The sequence below is a fragment of the Notolabrus celidotus genome, chromosome 5, assembly GCF_009762535.1.
Source record: "Notolabrus celidotus isolate fNotCel1 chromosome 5, fNotCel1.pri, whole genome shotgun sequence".
Taxonomy (NCBI): Eukaryota; Metazoa; Chordata; class Actinopteri; order Labriformes; family Labridae; genus Notolabrus; species Notolabrus celidotus.
The window spans coordinates 22,721,946-22,741,781 of record NC_048276.1 but is presented as its reverse complement, the minus strand read 5'-3'; the positions used below and the strand labels follow the sequence as shown (position 1 = coordinate 22,741,781).

The following is a 19,836-nucleotide window of genomic DNA, read 5'->3' as shown; positions in this document are numbered from 1 at the left end:
TCAACCAGGCAGAGTGTGACGTAAAGGGGCTGAGTTTGAGCCTCTTAGCCAACGGCTATGTGTTCCCGACCGAGAGTCAAGTCAGTCATGTCCTTATTTGGGCAAAAACTTGTAATCTTAATATCTTCTGAATTGCGCGTTAGAAAAAAATTCAGCCCCTGTACAGTGTGTGCTGATAGAGAAATTAGCTACGTAGAGCCAAGCTGTTTTTTGAACCAGGCTACAAACATGTTTATTAATGCTGCAAATATCGTCTTTTTTCACATTCATGTCTATGTGGTTTCCGGTGTTTCTGCAGCCAGCTTCAAGCGGATTCTCGATGAACAGCAGTGTATAACACTTCCGCATGGGCTTTATATTTTGAGATCGGAGGTTGCCGCTTGGTTACACTGTATTTGGTAATTAAGGAAAACAGGCACTGCCAGCACAAACATTTGTGCTAATGGACACTGCACAGTGGATATCGGCTCAATGATGACACTATGGTTTCTGAAAAGACGTTATGAAGCCCAACGATGGGGGTCATTACATTAAAAATGTTGACTCTAACATTTGGCTTATCTAGAAACTAGCAAAGATGTGAAGTTGAGCCGAGTATTTAGCCTCCTGGCTAACAGTTACAATCTGCCCACCTGTCAGTAAAAACAGCCACACCCCTAATTATGCAGAACAGAGATTTGCTGTAAAGTTAGACGTTCTGACATAGGGCTGAAAACTGATTTTTTTTTTGGCTCTTGGAGCCAGCCTCAAGTGTACAAGTGGAGGAACTGAAGTATTTGGCACTTCTGTGTTGCCTTTATTTCTCATCCCAGGTGTTGCAGCCTGGTGTTAGCTGATTATTTCCTGCATGGTGCTCTCTCTGTCCTGTCCAGCTCTGCCCTTGCATCCATCTATGCTTTGGAATTCAAGGAGAAGTTCCACATTCAAGGCGCCAGAACAGAAAAAAAACACAAGTGATGCATTACTGTGCCTGTATCCACTTGTTAAACAGCCTGTGCCATAATCACGTACCTCAGAATGTTGCAGTGTCCTCACCTGAACTGCACATAAAGAATGGAATATCTGATATAAAACCATTAGGTTGTGTTTATGGGCGTGTCTGTCCTGCAGGGGTTTTAATGCACCTAAGCAGAGTATGTGTTTCTCACACTAATCAAGAGAAGGTAATGTGTAATATATATGCAGTTTGCTGTCAATGAGTCATAAAAATCTGCTCCGGTTATTTGGATCTTGTTGCTGCACTGCGAGATGATAAGGTGACCTGGTGCATCAGGGACTGAGCTTATTGAGAGGTCACATCAGTTCATTCAAACTTTGTAATAAAAACAAGAAGAAATCAATTTTCACTTCTTTCCACTATCTTTTTTTTACTTCACTCAAGGAACTGAAGTTTTTCTGCATTTTATGGATGTTGGCTTCATTTTTCAGCACTGGGGCTGCTGCTTAACAGGACATAGATTTAGCACAGTGTATCCGCCCTCTCACCTAAATATGCTCACTTCTGGACAAACAAGGTGGCATTGTCTCACTATAAGTCATGACCACACCTTTTTCTTACTCATACCAAGTGTTGTGGTTGCATCCTCAACTGGACTATACTCGTAGGTATGCCTAAGAGGAACGTTTATATCTGGTATAGCACAAAGAGTAGGTTTGAGGTTAATCTGTAATGCTGTTCCTGCAGAGTTGTTAATGCACCTCAGCAGAATTGTCTCTTTCTTACAGCAATCAAACCAGTAATGTGTAATATATATGCAGCATGAGGTATAAAAAACTGATCAGTTTATTAGTGTCTTGTTGCTGCGTTGAATAAAGAATGAAGTGCATCAATGATTGAGCTTACTGCGAGGTCACTTCCGTTCATTCAAACTTCTTATTGTAGTGATTACATTTTGTCTTGCATATATTATACTCTGTAACAAAAGAACTGCATGCAGCAACTTTCAAAAACAGGAAATATTCAAATCAAAATAAGTCAGCCAGCTTTCCTTTCCAATGTCTTTATTTATTTCTGTTTGTGTGTAAATGTATGTGTGTGTGATTGTGATTGTGAGTGTGTGTGTGTGTGTGTGTGTGTGTAAGTGTGTGTAATTGTGTGTAATTGTGTTTGTGTGTGTGTGTATCCATCTCTGCAAGCGTGCATGCATAATCCAATGTGCTTGTACAGAATATATATTTATGTGAGCCAACAGAACAATGGCATAGTTTAAACTACACTGGATTCACAGAACAAAAAACGAGGAAAGGAACACGAGGGGAATTAAACCACGAGCACAACATCTACAATCGCAACAAAAATACACAGCTCGGAGAGGTTTGTCTTCTGATGAAAATAGACACAACAGAGGGAAGACCTCTGACGTTGAGATACAAATTACATATTGATTAGATTTTAAAAGCAACAGTCGTGAAGAAAGAAAGCACTGCTAACTGTGTGGGATCATTTTACCCAGCCAGAGGGAGATGCTTTTAACAGACGCCCAGAGGAGCAGAACGATGTTTTGATTAATCACAGAAATGCATGTGGCTTTATATTCCTCCTGAATTAGACTCAAAGTTTTGCAGTTAATGAGAAGACCTTTTTCAGCCAGTCCTTAACTTAGGTATGTTACACTGAGTGTTAAGTAAGACAAACTTTAAGCTCTACAGCTGCTAAACTGTGAAGTGTCATCCAAGTAAACATCAGAAAAAGCTAAATTAAAGGTAAGATTTCAATACACATTCAGAACTTGATAACTTTTTAAATATAATAGATATTTGAAGTAAGTAATCACACACAAACTTTCACAGAGATACTATTTACCCACCCGGCCATCCCACCCCTGACTTCCACCTTCAGAAACCTCCACCCCTCCTTTTCAGTTCATGACGGTGCAGTTTGATTCACATGCAAGATTCATCCCACGTGGAGTGAGGACCCAGCTGACAGCCGGTCCACTCTACGACTTCACATCCTGCTTCTTTTTCTGGTATTTCCTGAACTGGGACTGGATGGCCACGGCGGCCTTCGCAGTCTCAGGGTCCTTCATGTCAATGTCGAAGTCATCTGGGACATCGTTCTTCTTATCATCTGAGGAGAGCAGAGGGGAAAAGTGAGAGGAGAGCAGGACTGATGTTAGCCGGTAGCTTAACGGACCCCACAGAGTGAAATCTGTTTAATGCGTTGCTCACACTGGAAGGTTATTTATGGTGAAACATTTTCTCAGCAGAGTGCAGCAAGTGTCGCTCTTGTTGCTTAGCAAGCACATTTAACTGTCTCTATAACGATTCATAGAGGAAGGTGATCCAGTCTTTCATTCAAGTGCTGTCATTTAAATATAGTGGTGCTAACTTAAGCATGCTGACAACCGGAACCAAGGAGGTGAACATGGTGAAGATTGGGTGCCACAACACAGCATGTGAGATCATCATTGTGAGTATGTTAACATGTTGATTTTTAAGCTACACTGGAAAAAATGCCCCTCCAAAAACTAGAAAAAAAAAATTATTTCAAGGTTTTTTACCTTGAAATAAGTTTAAAAAAAATCTGCCAATAGAACAAGTGAAAATTTGCGTGGTAAGATTTCTTAAAATAAGACTTCATATTTAGAAAACTGTGATCTTAAAATCAGCAGGGAAAACTTATTTTAAGCAATATTTTAACAGTATTTTAAAGCTTAGTGTCTCAGAATAAGCCAGGAATGCTAACAATCAGTATTTCTTCACTCAAAAAATATTCACCTTAATTTGAGTTGTTTTATAGCGGCACATCTCTAGGTTTAAGACCATCTTGTACTTGAAATACGATTACAAAGTTTAATTTGAGCATTTTGAGATATAATGTCTTCTCATAGTTAGCTGGATATACTAATATTCAGTCATGTTGTTTTTTAGGATAAGCCAGATATGCTCAAAAGTAGGTGTTTCATTGTGTACCTAGTTTGAGGATGTACATTTTTATCAGATTTAGAAGAAACAGTGCCTGAAAACTGTAACCCACCCTTAAAACAAACAACTTTTCTTTCTTTCTTTCTTTCTTTCTTTCTTTCTTTCTTTCTTTCATGGAGCTGTTTTCTGATAGATTTTCCAATAAAATGCATTTACTTAAATCAAGTAAAGGGTTTGTCTTAAACCAAGATTATCCTTCTTCTACAAATAAGATCTCAGCTTGAAAAATGCATGAAATGTAAAATAAACCTTTTTTCTTCTAATTTACAACTCAAAACAAGATAATTTCAAGATTTTTTGACTTAACAATATATTTAAGATGCATTGTCTTAAAACAAGTCCCTCTATCTTGCTCAAATGTTACTTGTTAAGTAAATTTATCTCAAATCAAGTGGGATAAGACATTTTGACTAAAGATCAGACAATTTCACTTTGTAAAATTTGAGATTTTGCAGTGTAAAGGCAGAAGTGTCTTCACGTTAAGTCTGAAAGAGCAGCTAGCACTCCTGAGGCCTCATAGCCCTTTTCACAAAGGCTGCATAAGTCGCTTCTATCAGCATGGTCTCTCTTTAAATGTTAAAATCCCAGTAAATTACTGTTCTTGATCATAACTCCACATAAATTAAATATAGAGATGAATCCCTCAAACGTGACAGGTGGTTTGCTGAACCTTTAAAGGGCTGATCTTGGATCAAGCATTGAGAAAACTAACTATTGTTCAAGAGGTCCTTAATTCACCTTGAGGTGCACAAACAACCATGTGTGGAGAGGAGGACGAAAAGAGGAAGACAAAGAGAAAGAGATACTGCACTGGAAGGAATATCTCTCCTTAACTTTTAGAAGCAAACTAAAAGTGTTTCTGTAGGTATATATCATACCTGGGATGAAAGACACTGATCTAGATGTAAATGCTGTTGATACAAGGTCAATGAACTGTCTGCTTTGGCTGAAATCATCTTGTGGTAAGAACAAGGTAAGCCCCCTATCCTGAAGGTTTTCAGCCCCATGAGACTGAACTGTTGTGTGCCTGAACACCCTAATTTGTTGATGTGCACCATATAATGAAAATCAAACAGTTTTGCAGTCATCACACAGCCAGTGTGATACAGGGGTCAGCTTAAAGATGTGGGCCGAACACAATTATGGAGAATCTCTACCTCAAAATTCATGTGGGTTCATCTCCAGTGAAACAGCATCTGCAATGGCTGTATATTGCTTTGCTACCTGAGTGTATAGTCAACCTCAAAAGGAGCAGCAGTGTTTTACTACTACTATATGTGTATCAGGGGTTTTCATGGGAGAATACACAGTAGAGACAGAGTTCCTGGCAGAGGTCAGAGTGCAGAGCGCTAAGGGTACCTGTTGCTATTGGCTGCAATAGTATGAGGTGACGCACTCTGAGACACTCTGGGTCTTTCTCAAACCACTCCACACACCCTCTCCCCACGCTCTCCACTTGGTGTGCCTGCTCTCATGGAGGGCCGCCACATCGAGTGCTGTCCAAAACCGGAGTGTGGAGTGGGAGTGGGCTGATAAACCCTCCAACAGTGAGTCTGCACTGCTGCTGACTTGTTGAGCATGTGCAACCACACTTTGTATTTGGCACAGGAGACACCATAAAAATAGGTCTGGTTTCATAACCACAAACATGCAAACAAACACTATTTTATTTAAGATAAAGGTGTAGCATGCAGACGTGAAAATTCATTCAGGATCAGGAGCTCTTTTATTTCCTCAAATTGTTACATCTGTTTATTTGATTAGTCTTTTATTATTCACAGGGAATCTTGTAAAACCTAACAAGCTGAAAACATCAGATGACAAATGAAAGGATGTCTACAAAAAAGAGATGCCACCACGAAGAAAGGAGGGCCTTCTTCATAATAGGGAGCATTTCTACTGAGTCTGTTTAAGAAGGATGCTTCTTTCAGCTGTGAGTGTGACTCAACATGGAGCTGACTCTGTTTGGGTGTGAGTGGGAGGGTCAGGTTTAAGAAAGGCCCTCATTTACACAGACAGAGCTGTGTACAAACACAAGGTTGTTTTCACTTATTCACTGAAACAGCTACAATCTCTGTTTTTTAATCAGTTTGACAAAATTAAAGGTAGGACTTAAAGAAAATAAACATAGTATATAATACATATATAACTGTATACTACTACTTAAGTACTATCACGTGAAATCTCCCAGACAGTTGCACAACAGTCCCACACAGACACGTATTTTGTGCTGATCTTTTGTTGTTATGACAGAGAATATACATGCTCTGTATTTCTGTCTCGGTTATTGTCCTCATCAGGCTGAAATAACGAGTGTTACTGAGTTGGACGGTTATTAGAAACTAAAACTCAGGACTGTGGGAGTGTGGGAAGGGAAGCCGTTAAAGAAAAATGACTAACTGAATAAAAAATTGGATCATAATATGAGCAAAAAAGATACAATTTAATTTCAGGTTTTACAGTCAGTTTTTCTCCGTAGAGAGGGACTAACCTTATTCATGTGTGACATTAAATGAAGGGAAAGCTCATAAAAACACAGCTAACAAGGCTGAGATAATCATATTGGTATATTTAAGGATGCACCAATCAAACTGTACCAATCTGAGCTTTGGGTATTGCCAATCCGGGATACCATTCCAATACAAGTGTTAAATAACTGATATATCTCATCAGACTCTTCATCAGACTTTTATACAACCCCCATTGTGTTGCATCACCACTTCTTTTAAAAACACTGTGAATGTTTGTGAATCATGGAGATCTGTTTCCGTGTCCCAGTCTTGCCTGATATAGGATTTCAGCTGCCCAACGGTTCAGGATCTGAAAATGGGTGACCAGTCAGGACTGCAGGCAGGCCAATCTAGCACCCAGACTCTTCTACTGTCATGCTGTTGAATGTGGTTTGGCATTGTCTTGCTGAAATATCTATGGCCTTCTCAAAAAAGGGCTTTGTCTGGATGATAGCATATTTGGCTCCAAAACCCTGTGTATATAGTGGGGCTGTCAATCGATTCAATTTTTAATTGCAATTAATCGTATGATGTCCATAGTTAACTGGCATTTAATCACAAATTGATCGCACATTTTTTTTATCTGTTCTAAATGTACCTTAAAGGGATAATTTTCAAGTTTTTAATACTCTTATCAACATGGGAGTGGACAAATATGCTTGCTTTATGCAAATGCATGTTTATTATTATTGCAGCAATCTAAAACAATGACAAATACTGTTCAGAACAATCGCCACACAATGATGCCACACAATATGCTGAAAGGGCATTTTGACCTTAATGTAACATTACTTAGTAATACTACTGTAAGATGAGATTTATTTTGGTCTAAGTATTTGTATCATTGAGTTCTTTAATGAAGTTCGAAATACTTCTATTTTATATATTGCACTGCCTCTTTAAGGTTGCTCAGGGTGATATGGTTTTGAGTTGAAGTGAAGGTGTCACATGAGTTCGATGTGCTGCTGTCCTATGTTGAGGAAGAGTCATTAAAGGCGTCATTACGCACAGCAGAAGTTGCGCCGTGCTCTTTCTTCCCCACAGCCTTTAAGTATAATTAATGAAGTTTCTAGATAACGCTGTTGAAGTTTAACAGTTCCGAAGAGATTTAACAAGTTACAGTGTTACACACCATGTAATATCCAACTAACTAAACATCCTGTTTTTTTAAGCAGCTCAACATTAAGTGTTTGAGCTCATGCATCACAACAACAGACGCATTGTCCATTCGTCTCGTCACATCAACAGTAAATGCAGATAACTTTGGTCTTGTCCAGAGAACCATCTGGCAGAGCTTTAAAGCTGAACTTGCCATTCAAAACACCTTCTTTATTCATTTCTGCTTGTCATCCACAATGTTATGTTACTGCTGTATCAATTCCTGATTTCCCGAACTACGGGGCGGGCCAAGGGTCATACACAGAACATGAGCGCATTAATCGCGCGTCAAATAAATTAGTGGCGTTAAGGATAATTTAAATGGACTTGTTATTATCGCGTCAATTTCGACAGCCCTAATATATAGTTCAGCATTATTTGGGATGGCAAATTTTGCATGGGCTCAAAGTGTTCACTGATTTGCAGGGGTATTTTATCCAAAATGCACTGAACCAAGAACCTTCATGTGATGCTTGCAGACTATCACTGGGAAGTTTCTACAGCTGAAGGTTAACTGCTCCATTTTCTCTACCTTTCTGTTTGGTTGAACTCGTCCTTTTCTTTGGCGTTATACCTGGTGAAGATATTTGTGTTATATTTCAATATACTACCGTCATCCCTTGAATCATTAACTTTGCAGATGATGTAAGAAGTCGTATAGGCTGTTGATGTGAGGCGCTGGTTGGTCTAGTGGTTTAAGCCCGCGTCCCATAAGCTTGATATATCGGCTGCTATATTTTCTATGGTATGTTGAAAAAATCTCATTATTTCTTTTATCTTAATTCTCTTCTACCTCTCCCTTCTTCATCCTGTATGAAGAGAATGAGTAATTTCTGAGTGAAAGAAGAAGACACACAGATCAGTCAGGGTTTGTTATCGAAAAGACAATTTTACAGACAGAAAGAAACCTACTCTTGGAGCTGAAGTGAACAAAGCAGGTGAAGCATAACGTTAAGTTAGTGCTGACTGCTTAAAGCACACATACAGCAGAGGTGAAAAGTAATTAAAGGGAGTGAAAAGGCTCAGTATAAAAGGAGGTGACACAGTGGGTTGTTTATTAAAGCAGCACATTTATCATGCAGTTGGGTGCTTTGTGCGTGACTGTGCTGACCCGCTGTGCAATGTTTGTGCTCGAACATTGATGAAGACTTTTCTAAACGTCCTACTTACGTTTAGAAGGGACCTTTTGTTGACCTTGCAGCCCTTTGAGGACACATGGGACAGTAAAAACAAATTCATATTTCATTATGGCAGGAAACACACAAAGCTTGGTCCTCTGAATTCACACCCTATCCACAGGCTCCATGCCCTTTACACCACAGAGGACGTAAGACTTTATGAGCCCAGCACAGCCTCAGCTATGTGTTGTGCTGCTGTATGAAGAAAACAAACTGCCACATTGGATGATGGGAATAATTCCATAGGAGGTTTCTGAAAGGTCATGTTCAAATGAGTCCCCGAGAGATTCAGAGGAACCTCAGAGTGTGCGGCCAATGATTGATGAAGGCTCAGTCTGAGGAATACAAAGCAACTAAACCACAGAAAGGTGACCTGAGACGACCAGCAAAGACTCTGAATCCAAACCACACGACTGTGAAATATCAGCCAACAAAAATGAACATCTACTCCCTCAGAATGTGGGATACTGTGTCCGTGAGAAAAGGGTACGCTATTGATTCACATTCAGACATTAAGCTCTTTCAATCACAACAGTTGTGAGCTAGTTAGCAGGTATACAACATCAGAATAAAGAAAAGTATCTTTCCAAAGAAACCCTTGTGAAATCATGTGAGGAGGGTTCAAGATCCCCCATGGTCCGTTTTTTTTCTGGATAAGAATTACACAGATTTGGAAATCCACTTTTTTTGCTGTCCATGATCAGGTAATCCAGCTCTCTTTTTTTTTTGTTACTGTTTAAGTAAAACTGGATCCAATCAACAATATCCAAATACAGACTTTTTAAAAGTTATTTTTGGGCCATTTTTGCTTTTATTTGAAACTCGAGGAGCGACAGGAAGTATTAGGTGGAGAGAGTGGAGATAGACATGCAGCAAAGAGCAGAGATCTGAATCAAACCTCTGTATATGGATTGTGCACTTTATAAATGTAGAATGTGGCTCAGACCAGTCTCTAGTTATGCTGCTATTACTGGGGAGCCTGACCAGGAGTTCCTTTCTCTCCTTTTCTGTCTATCTGTTGTTAGTCTCATTCCATTTCTTTCTTTCTGCCTCTCCCTGTATTCCTCTGTCAGCCCATCCAGTCCTGGCAGCCGGCTGTTCAACATGAATCTGGTTCTGCTCAAGGTTTCTGCCTCTTTAAAGAACACTTTTTCTTCAGTCTATGTACCTATATAGTGACAAACCAAGGGTTATTTCACAGCAGCTCCCACCACTTCTTATACAAAATCTGTTATTTCAAATGAAAATGAGGACAAAGTTCAGCCAACCGTCTATAGCTAATCCAAAACTGTAAATGGACAGAAAATGAAAAGAGGTAAAAAGTGAGAGTGTGAAAATGAATGCAATTCACACCTTACTATATTCAATTACACTGCCTCACATCCCTCCTGATCAGTGCCAGGATGTTCCCCACTGAACTGAGCCTGAGCTGTGATACACTTCATCACCCCAGAAGTTGGGACAGATCATTTTCAGCTCAATCTGGCAGAGTTATCAGCAGCACTGCAGAGACAAGAGAGGGGACACCAGGTCTCTAAGTACAGAGAGATGCTGAATGAGGACAGGGAGCCATTTAACAGGAAATGTATTGCAATGAACCTGCAGCATCTACTGTGTTGGGAGAACACTGAGGTGTGGACAGGACCGCAGTCAGTGATGCCTTTGTGGGCATGTTAGAAACTCACCTTTGTTAATGTTCAGACTCCAAAGTGACTTCATAAGATGTCTGTTTGAATGGTTGAAATAAGGGGATCCAGTTTACACAAAACAACCTGCTCAATGTGTATTTATGATGGTATCTCAGATTTATTTCAAGGCTTCTATAGCATCTGTTAATTCTGCAGACCTTGGAGAAGTGTCAGACTAATTCACATTCCTGTCCCCTAAGCTGCTGTCTGATGGTCTGGGGTTCATTTGAAATACAGATTTGTTCTTGCATAGCCTCATTTAGCCAGGATGACTGTTCTGCACTTATCACCGTTTATAAATGTAAAAAGACTCTGCTGAGTACTGCAAGCCAAATTGTACTGTTCATATCTCAAGGGAGTTGAAGTACAGCATCATGCCAACACTACCATGGCCCAGTTTGAAAAGTAGGTCTTCTTTTGTATTGATGACAAAGCAGAGGAAAACTGGCTAATGCCAAAACCACCATGGCACATTGAATCTTAGATTTAAAAAAAAAAACACACAATCAAACAAAATAATCTTAAAAATCTCTCAAATGAGGAAACAGTCATTGTCACAGTCATTGTCATCTAATTTATCCAGAAGATTAAATCTCTATCTTCCCCTCTATGTTGAGACTGTTAGAAAATGGGATTTTGAAAACATGGAGTAATATGCATCCTGGAAATAAACTGGCAGAGATATCAAGAAATTCGACTTTGAGAGTTGCATACTTCACATCAAGTCCCTGTTTTCAAGATTTCTCACTTATTGAAGGATCGAATGTGAGATCCTTTGGTCAAAGTTAAAAACAATGGACCAGCGACATGGCTATTGACATCAACTGGGGATTGGAATTCATATTTGAATAATGTAAATTCAACATATAAAAGGCAATAAATTAATTCAGCTAAAAATAAAACACAGATGGCATCAGACACCCCAACAATTACATAAGTGGAAATGAATACCAACATGCTGTTACTGGAGATGTGAAGAGTCTTTATCCTTCATCAACCACAGATCTCAAAGACGATGTGTCCTCTTTTGAATGAGACGGATTATCGTTGCTTTATCAAAAGCTAAACGGATGCTGCTGCTGAGACAAGGGAGCATCCTCTTCTTTATGAAGAGTGGGCTACAGCTACAGCTAAACTAGCTGTTCATTAGAGGCTGACATATTCATTGCATTTTAACACAGGGCCCTGAGCTTTGCTTTCCGTGACTTAGAAGTCAAGTCAGTAACTTTAAAATGGACAGGTGTATTTCACCTTGTTTGTTAGATTGATTTTCCTGTTTTAAAGACTCACTCTGTTTCATTTTTTCCAGTTTATTTTGTCAAGCTTTAAACCTCTATGTACAAAGTGTTCTTTATGACAAGACCCTGCTTATGTGAAATGGAGTCTTTGTTGTTTCATGTTTGCAAAATTGTTGAGTACAAAAATAGTCAGACTCGAACCTTGACTGCATAGGACCAGAAATATTAAAAGGAGGACTCTGACTTATTTATCAATAAAAACAGTTTTAATGTTTTTGTTGTTTTAATTCGTATGAGGCCCTGATGATTTATACAGTTTGAAGTTATAATTTTTTTTGGTCTTTTTGCCTTTATTTGATAGGACAGTGAAGACAGACAGGAAATGTGGGGAGTAGAGAGCAGGGGAAGACATGCAGGAAATGGTCGACCAGCCGGGAATCGAACTAGCGACCCCTGAGACGAGGACTGTAGCATCTGTATGTGGGGCGCTTAGACCACAAGGCCACCAGCGCCCCGATTTATACAGTTTGGAGCAAAGCCTGGCACATGTGCTCAGCTGCATGCATGCCTTGTTCAGCTACAGTTCCTGCCATGATGCTTGAAGAGACATCACTAATTTCACTGATGTTACAGTAAATCCACAAGCAGCTCCCAATTACAGTAACGGAATAAATGGTAATAAATGAAATGTGCTCTATACACACCCAAAAGGTCCCATACAGTCAGTCCAGACTCATACAGTGAAGATTTTGAAGTAAAACAGACACCTTATGTGTGATGATAAAATGAATAATGGGAACTCAACCCTGATTCTTTCTTGGAGACTCCACATGAACTTGGATACTGAGGACTCGAGACTTGACTTGGACTCTAGGTTTGATGACTCGACAACACCACTGCGTTCATACTACAGTTTAAACACTGGTTGTAATGTTGTGGTCTGCAAGCTTTGTATTTGTTTTTGGACTTCATTAATGTTTTGTGGTATTAAACCCCAACACAGTCTCAGGAGATGTGTGTCTAACACGTGTCTGGTTCTGCTCGAAGTTTCTGCCTGTTAAGGGGAGTTTGTCCTTGCCACTGTAACTTGCTAAATGCTGCAAAGTGCTCTGCTCATGGTGGATTAAGATGAGATCTGAGTCCTGTCAGTAAGATGGGACTGGACCTTATCCTGTCTTGATGCTGGGTCTTTGTTAATAATATGACACAGAGTACTAGACCTGCTCTGTTTGTAATCTTGGGATAACATTTGTTGAGAATTAGTGCTCAATAAATAAAGATTGATTCACATTCAGTTTTAACTCTAAGATCTAAAAAGCTCTTTATGCTCAACACAAGCTTTCATTTATTACAACCATTATTGTTATGCATATTATTTTGAGCTTGGTTGCACTTTTCAGACAGAACATTTTGGTTATAAAATGTTACCTTGGCCAGCAGATGGCTTGATGTTTCCAGTCATAGCTCCAGATGCTTGCCTCTGCAAGAAAAAAAAGAGAAAACAAAATCACCATCATCATTTTTAAAAGATGAACAAAAGAACACCACATGTCATCATGCAAGTGAAAAAACATTCAGTACACTAACTGCTACATTTCAGCAAGCTGTACTCTTGAATTTAGAAGATTGTCTCTGATGGAAAATCTTTTTTTTTTTAAGTTTCATGTGTTTCTGAGAGAGAGAGTCTCACAGGAAGTCTTCTTCCCAAAGTCACGTTGAACATGAAACAGGGCGCAGGGATGAGATGTGTTGATCTATAATCCATGTTTCTGCATCACAGGCACACTCTCTGTTCCTGCTCTAACAGCTCCTGACTGTACTCCCCTGACAGACAGACGGCTGATGCTCTGAAACATTAAGATGCACTCAGCTTTGAAAAAATAAAAGCATTAAATTGCACGGACAAGTACAGTGTGTGTGAGAAGAGTCTGCTGCAGCTGCATTAAAATGATCTGAATGTGTCTCCTTGCATCACAATGAGCTTAAAGAAGTTTACACTATCTATCTTCAAATTATTCATTAAATATAACCCGTTATGCTATGCTTACTACAACAACCACCTCCACACAGAGGACGATACTACAAGGTGAGTTCCAACACACCCAGGTATCTCCTGGCACTCAGGCTCTACTTAACCTCACAAAGGAGATCCGGCACTACAGTCACATTGCGCTGATTTTCATGACTCCTGTGGCATCATATCAACTGAAGAATAAAATGGATGAAACAACAGCCCCCTAAAAGTGTAGCAGTACATTTTGAGCTCCTTCTGGTGACTGGCTGCAGTATAGCTGTTAAAGCCCGCCTCCTAAATTATATCAGATTGAACATGGGTCAAACTAGAAATTGAAGATACACGTCAAATAACTTTTTCTAAGAGATAGTTTCTGTCCAAGCAGTTAGTTCTTATAATGCTGAATTATGTACAGAAGTTAAATGAATGCTCCTGTAGCATTCTTTTCCAGATTATCAGAGTAGAGGAGGAATAGCCACAGAAAACGAACACTGACACATGGGTCATATAAGTTTTTTTAACAGTGAGTGTCGGCTTCAAATCAACACATGAATCTGTTCTGCATGTTTTGGTTAGTCCATGCTTTGGCTCCCCCAGCATAATATTTTCATAAGTTGTTTTCCTTAGTTTGTTTTCTTGTTTTTTCCCTCTGTATTGGTTATGAGTTATGCTTGTGTCACCCTTGTTGTTTATTAGTGTTCCATGTCCTTTTAATATGCTTCATGCGTAAATGTACGTTAAGGGAACTAGGGCATAAATACAACTGTGGGAAGGAAAATGTTAATATGTGTTTTGGTGTCTAGGGTGATTTTTAAATGATCCATATGTGTACTACCCCTCCACTTGGTAGCACCCAATTGGGGAGGGTTTTTAAGTGTGTTCTTTGTCTCATAAGGGAGTTCTGTCCTGTGAATGTGGCTGTGTACCTGGTTTTTTATTGTTGGTGTGAATTGTGCACTGAAAATAAATGCCCAGCGAGTGGGTTTTGCAATCGCCTGCCTCTGCCTCCTTGTATGGTCTTGACTGCTCAGTAGGTCTTTTATTGTGTTCCCTGTGTGTGTGTGTGTGTGTGTGTGTGTGTGTGTGTGTGTGTGTGTGTGTGTGTGTGTGTGTGTGGGTCTGTTTTCAATTCTATTTCTAGTTTCGTCTATTGTGTTTCCTGTTTTATTTTGTAGTTCTTGCCCCTTGTGTATCTGGTTTAGTTTGACTTCCTGCCCTTGTGTTTCCATGCAGTTTCTTAGTACCGTCATTAGTTCCACCTGTGTCTCGTTGTCTCACCTGTGTCTGATTGCCCTGCACAATAGACTGACTACAGTAACTCCTGCTTCCTGAAAAATGTGTTTGCTGCACAGACGCTTTTTTGTGGTGTGTATGAAAGTTTTATACATATTATCTCAGCTGCGGGCCTAAAATATTCAAGTACAGCAGTGTGAAGCTCATAAAAATGAATATTAAAAACTTCCAATGTAAGTAAGCTTAACAATAATTTACTGAACATTGAAAAGTGGAGCAGAGAATAATGCTTTCTTAGTCAAAACTATTTAATTTCATGTTTCAATTCCAACTTAGTGGAACAAAGGGTCATGATGATGCAAAAATGTGTGTTGGTATAGAAGTATTGGTAGAGAAAAGTCTCTATACATCTCGATTATATATCACTCATATCTCAGAGGAGGTATGGTGATGTCTGTATCAGCAGGGGCCGTGCCCTACAGCTCTGTTTTTGGATTTTCTCATCATGTTGCTGTTTGGGTCACTCCTCTGTGTCAGTCACCATGCAGAGGTGTGGCACTCACAGCAGACAGTCTGCAGGTTGGGACTCAAAGAAATAAAGGGGACAGGTGACACCTCTGTCTCTCTCCTCTGCTCTCTGTTGGCCTGCAACAGACATGAAAGTAACCTGTGTATCTTAAAGGTGACATATCATGCTTTTTTCATCAATATATATTGGTCTAAGAGGTCCCCAAAACATGTCTTTAAAGTTTATGCTCAAAAAAACACTTTGAAATCAGATTTTGGCATGCCTGAAAAGTCCTCTTCTTCAGTCCTCCTCAGAACACTCTGTTTTCCCTCTGACCACGCCCCCTCCGGAAGTAGATGTGCCTCGGCTCTCCAGCATGTTGATCTAATGTTTACATGTTGGCTGAATATACACGGCTGCTCAGAGATCGCGTTACTTCAACCCTCTGAATCTGATCCTGACGGAGAGGCGCCTGTAGCAGGACCTTTCTGAACGATTGGTCATAGATTTAGTGTTTCTTGTTGTTTTATTTATCAGTATGTAGACGTGTGTCTTGGTACACAGCTACGAACATGTAGCTATGTGGCTATGCTAACTAGCACTAGCACTTATCCATGATAAATAAAAATCATCCACTAGATCTTCAAATCTGCAGACGTGGGGAGTAAAACTGACCTTTTTGTTTATTAAGACAGCCTACAACTAGCATGCCTCCCTCCTAAGCTCCTTGTTAGCACACATTTGTGCAGGTAATGAAAAACGGGGGATTTAAACTGTCTGTGGCGTAGCTGTGTGAGTGACTCAGAGAGCTACATACACCAGGAAGAATGAAGGGCAGAATCAAGCTGCACAAATCCTGAAACTTCTGAGCACTGACGAGGAGGCGTTTTAATTTTTTTTTTAACATAACGGCTCTAAACCATCAAAAAATATCACTGCGTTTCCAAGTTTTACTGCTTTATTTTCATGAGCCATACTGTCCATGACACTTGACCACCTCTGCTCTCTTTCTCTTTTTTGTGGTAGCTTTAGGAGCCACACAACCGACCGAAAACTGACATACAGGGGCAGAGGTCATTGTGTTTCCACGAATTTAAGGGGATGCTTTGATGTGACGATATATCATCATGGGAATATGTTATTGTGTTTTTTTGTGAAGATTAAAAAAATAATAATTCTCAGTCATTTTCAGTATTTACACAATGGGGACTTGCACACACTCTGTATTAAGAGTCTAGTCCAGCATAACTAAAAGCAAACAAATATGGATGACTGTGCTGTTACAGGAATAGTTTGCCCGGTGTGACTACTGCTCTGGTGAGAGCGTGGGACAGCAGCTGCCATCAGTAACACACTGAGCTGTTATAATCACATGTGAATTTACTGCCTGTGACTTCACATCGCAAGTTAAAGCAAAACCCTTTCTGCTGTTCTCAAGCTTTCCTCAACATTAAGCCTCTCTTCTTGATGGAGCTTCAGTACAGTGGTGTCGGTGGAATCATTGCGTAGGAATGATTCCTGGGTTTCAGCATCTTTCAAGTAACTTACAACAGCCCTTGTTTTCCTCAACAGTTAGCAGCCACAAGTATTTGCACATTAACGTGCTGGGTTGTGTTATTTTCTTTGCTCACTTTGAATCTGCGGGTAGCTTTGACAAGCTCTGTGTTTGCTGTGTTTTGAGCTGAGCTGATTTAGCATTAGCCCTAATCGGCTAATGCTATCTCTGGGTGGTGGCGTGAGGTGAGCATTCATGTGCATTGTCTTCTCTGAGCATTTCATTCTCATGCTGCAGTACTTGCTAAAACATCTAAAAAAAAGTTCCTTGTTTGATTAAAAGTGGACAGCGCCTCTTTATTCTCTTCATCAACTTCAACTTCTTCCTGACCTTTTTTTCTGCTGACACCAGTAGAAGAAGAAACTCAATCACACCAAGTGGACTAAAAAAAACTATTTTTTAGTGCCCTTGTACGAAAGACTACACTTTGCATTTGTTGTAATTTGTAACATTTAAATACAGATATTGTGGTTAACTCTAGCTTGTGGTTGTGAGTGTGATTTAGTGAGAGCACGTTGTATTTCACAAATGTATCTGCAAAAAAGAGACCATCTCTCCAACCTGAATTATTAATCCTGTACTTTCAATTACTTTTAAATGCCAGTTACTGGTTTATAGTATGAGTCCAATGGGAAAGAAGCAAAACAAACCTGGCCAAAAAAAGCCGACATCTTCCTCTGGTGTTTCTGTTTGCCTTCATGAGAGCCAGAGAGAGAGAAACTTGTTTGGCAGCAGCGGCCATCTGTTTTCTGTTTACACACAGAACTCAAAGAGAGTCAAAGCCGCTGAGACTCCAGCACCACGCTGACTCTCATCTGCCTGATGGAGCTCTGCTTCTCAGTCAGGCTCAAAGTGATGGTGCCATACATCACACCTCCACCCACCAGGACAGCAGCGAGCATTCGGAGGCAGGCAGTGTGGACGTCCGGGAGCACAGCAACAATAACGTGTGAGTGATTGTTTCTGTGCAGAACAGAGATGCAGAGCAATATCCAGAAACCAAGACAAATGCTCTATAAGCTGAAATCAATAACCAGCTCAAGTCACAACATTTCAGTGTTTCTTCTCGCTTCTATTCATCACTCATCTTCTCTTCCTCATCCTCTTTGTCTCCCCTATTTTAGCCCATAGCTTCAGCTATCCCTCTCTTACTCAGAGCAGATGGACCATGACTGTGGAGCCACAGAGAGAAATTAGAGGAGCATGTCCAAGTCTGTGAAGAAAGACTTCTTTCATATTTGGCTTCATTTAAGATAGGGAATATTCTTAGATTAAAAAATCCGCCTGATTGCACTCAGAGGTGTTGGAGCTATTTGTGTCTCAAGTGGGCGGCTGCGTTGTGATAAAAGTATCCTGAGGAAGATTATTTTTGCCTCTTACTTTGAAAAAAAGACTCATATTTGGTCAAAAGCCGAGATGAAGCATGTTCTTTTTGCATTAATGCATTAAAGTCTAAAAACTGTGGTACTCCCTAAAAACACTGGGCCTAATTCATCAGTCCCTCCAGGATTTTGCGGGATTTCTTTGTGATTGTTGCGGCCCAAAAGGCCTGATTTTGAGACAGCTTTTTGAAAAAATTGCGGTGAAAGTTGAATTTTTTTTTTTGCTTTTTTCCCCCCAATAACATCTCAGGGGCAAGTAAATACACTAAATTATAGTTGTTTTTAGAAAACATTCTTGATGTGGCCACTGATTGTATTTTGATTCTCTTGACTTACAGTAAAATGCCATGAAAGGGCTGAATTGCACATTTACGACGGTCCCTGAATGCACCTCGCAGGGACAGAGGTACTCGACAGGCAGTTCACGCACTCTGAAATGCATCTGCATCTTTGATGACAATGAGTTGATCCAAACTTACTAAATGTGTCTGATGTTTCACCAAACTGGATTAAATCAAGCTGTAGACGCGGAGCTTTTTACGGTAACCACGGCAACAACGTCAAACGTCGAATAGTAAACAGACGTCCCCCGGTTGTGTCTCTGTCACTAACACACACCGGGGGTAAAAATCATCAATGAAGACGAGACAGATGCATGTAGGAGGGAAGAGCTGGTTCATAAAGCACACCTGCTGCAGGTAGAGACCAAGCTAACACTGAGCCCCTCAATCTAGAAATAACAACGTTGTCATCATCACTTGTCCTGCCTGCTGTCCCCTCTTTTCACCCGTTCTCCGTAGATGTTTTGCTGTTGAAAAGTGCCGATCAAGTGACGACTTACGTTTATGTTCCAAGGAAGTGAAATTGATGACAAAACTGATGACGTGCAGGTTCTGAGATTAAGGTCAAAGTTGCAGGAAAGTTGCGCTGATTGTATAAAATTGCAAGGCCGCGAAAAAATCGTGCTGATTGGTTGAATTTGCGTTGATAGTTGCGATCCGGAAATCGCAACTTCCTGGAGGGACTGATTCATAAAGGGAAATAATTTTCCATCACTAGCTGAACCTGTGCAAATGTGACCAAGAGAGACCGTCTCATTCACAAAACACATGCAGAGTGTCAACTCTCCAAACTTTATCCCCATCGTAACACAGCTCCACTCTCATCACACCTTTGAACTTTGATATTGATCCCACAACAGCATCATGGGTGTTCCACTGTGTGATTTCACATCCCATTACAGGATTAAGCAAAGCACGGGAGCTAAACACACGGCAGGATCTTCACACAAGCTCGGCCAGCTCACAGTGATACTGTCTCGCCTGTGTAACGCCTTTGTTGCTACCCTCCAAGCAGGCACAGCAGTGGGATGACTGGGTCCCACCATCACGCATCTGTGACGTTCCTACTGAAGACAAGCTGTTACAGTCCTTGAACTGGTATCA

The 19,836-nt window shown here is 40.2% G+C and overlaps 1 protein-coding gene and 1 long non-coding RNA gene across 2 annotated transcripts in view; one reads left to right on the top strand and one right to left on the bottom strand.

Moving 5' to 3' along the window:
* Nucleotides 1-1,992: 1,992 nt before the first annotated feature.
* pcp4a (Purkinje cell protein 4a) overlaps nt 1,993-19,836 on the bottom strand; it is a 58,011-nt gene continuing 40,167 nt past the window's right edge. The window contains exons 2-3 of the mRNA XM_034683922.1: nt 13,128-13,179; nt 1,993-3,070 (exon numbers count right to left, since the gene is read on the bottom strand). Coding sequence (XP_034539813.1) covers nt 2,940-3,070; nt 13,128-13,179 — 183 coding nt within the window. The 3' untranslated portion in view covers nt 1,993-2,939. The remainder of the gene's footprint in view (nt 3,071-13,127; nt 13,180-19,836) is intronic.
* On the top strand, nt 15,000-18,237 carry LOC117812930. Its single transcript, XR_004631292.1, has 3 exons — nt 15,000-15,078; nt 17,773-17,958; nt 18,134-18,237. It is a non-coding gene; the product is annotated as an uncharacterized LOC117812930 (long non-coding RNA).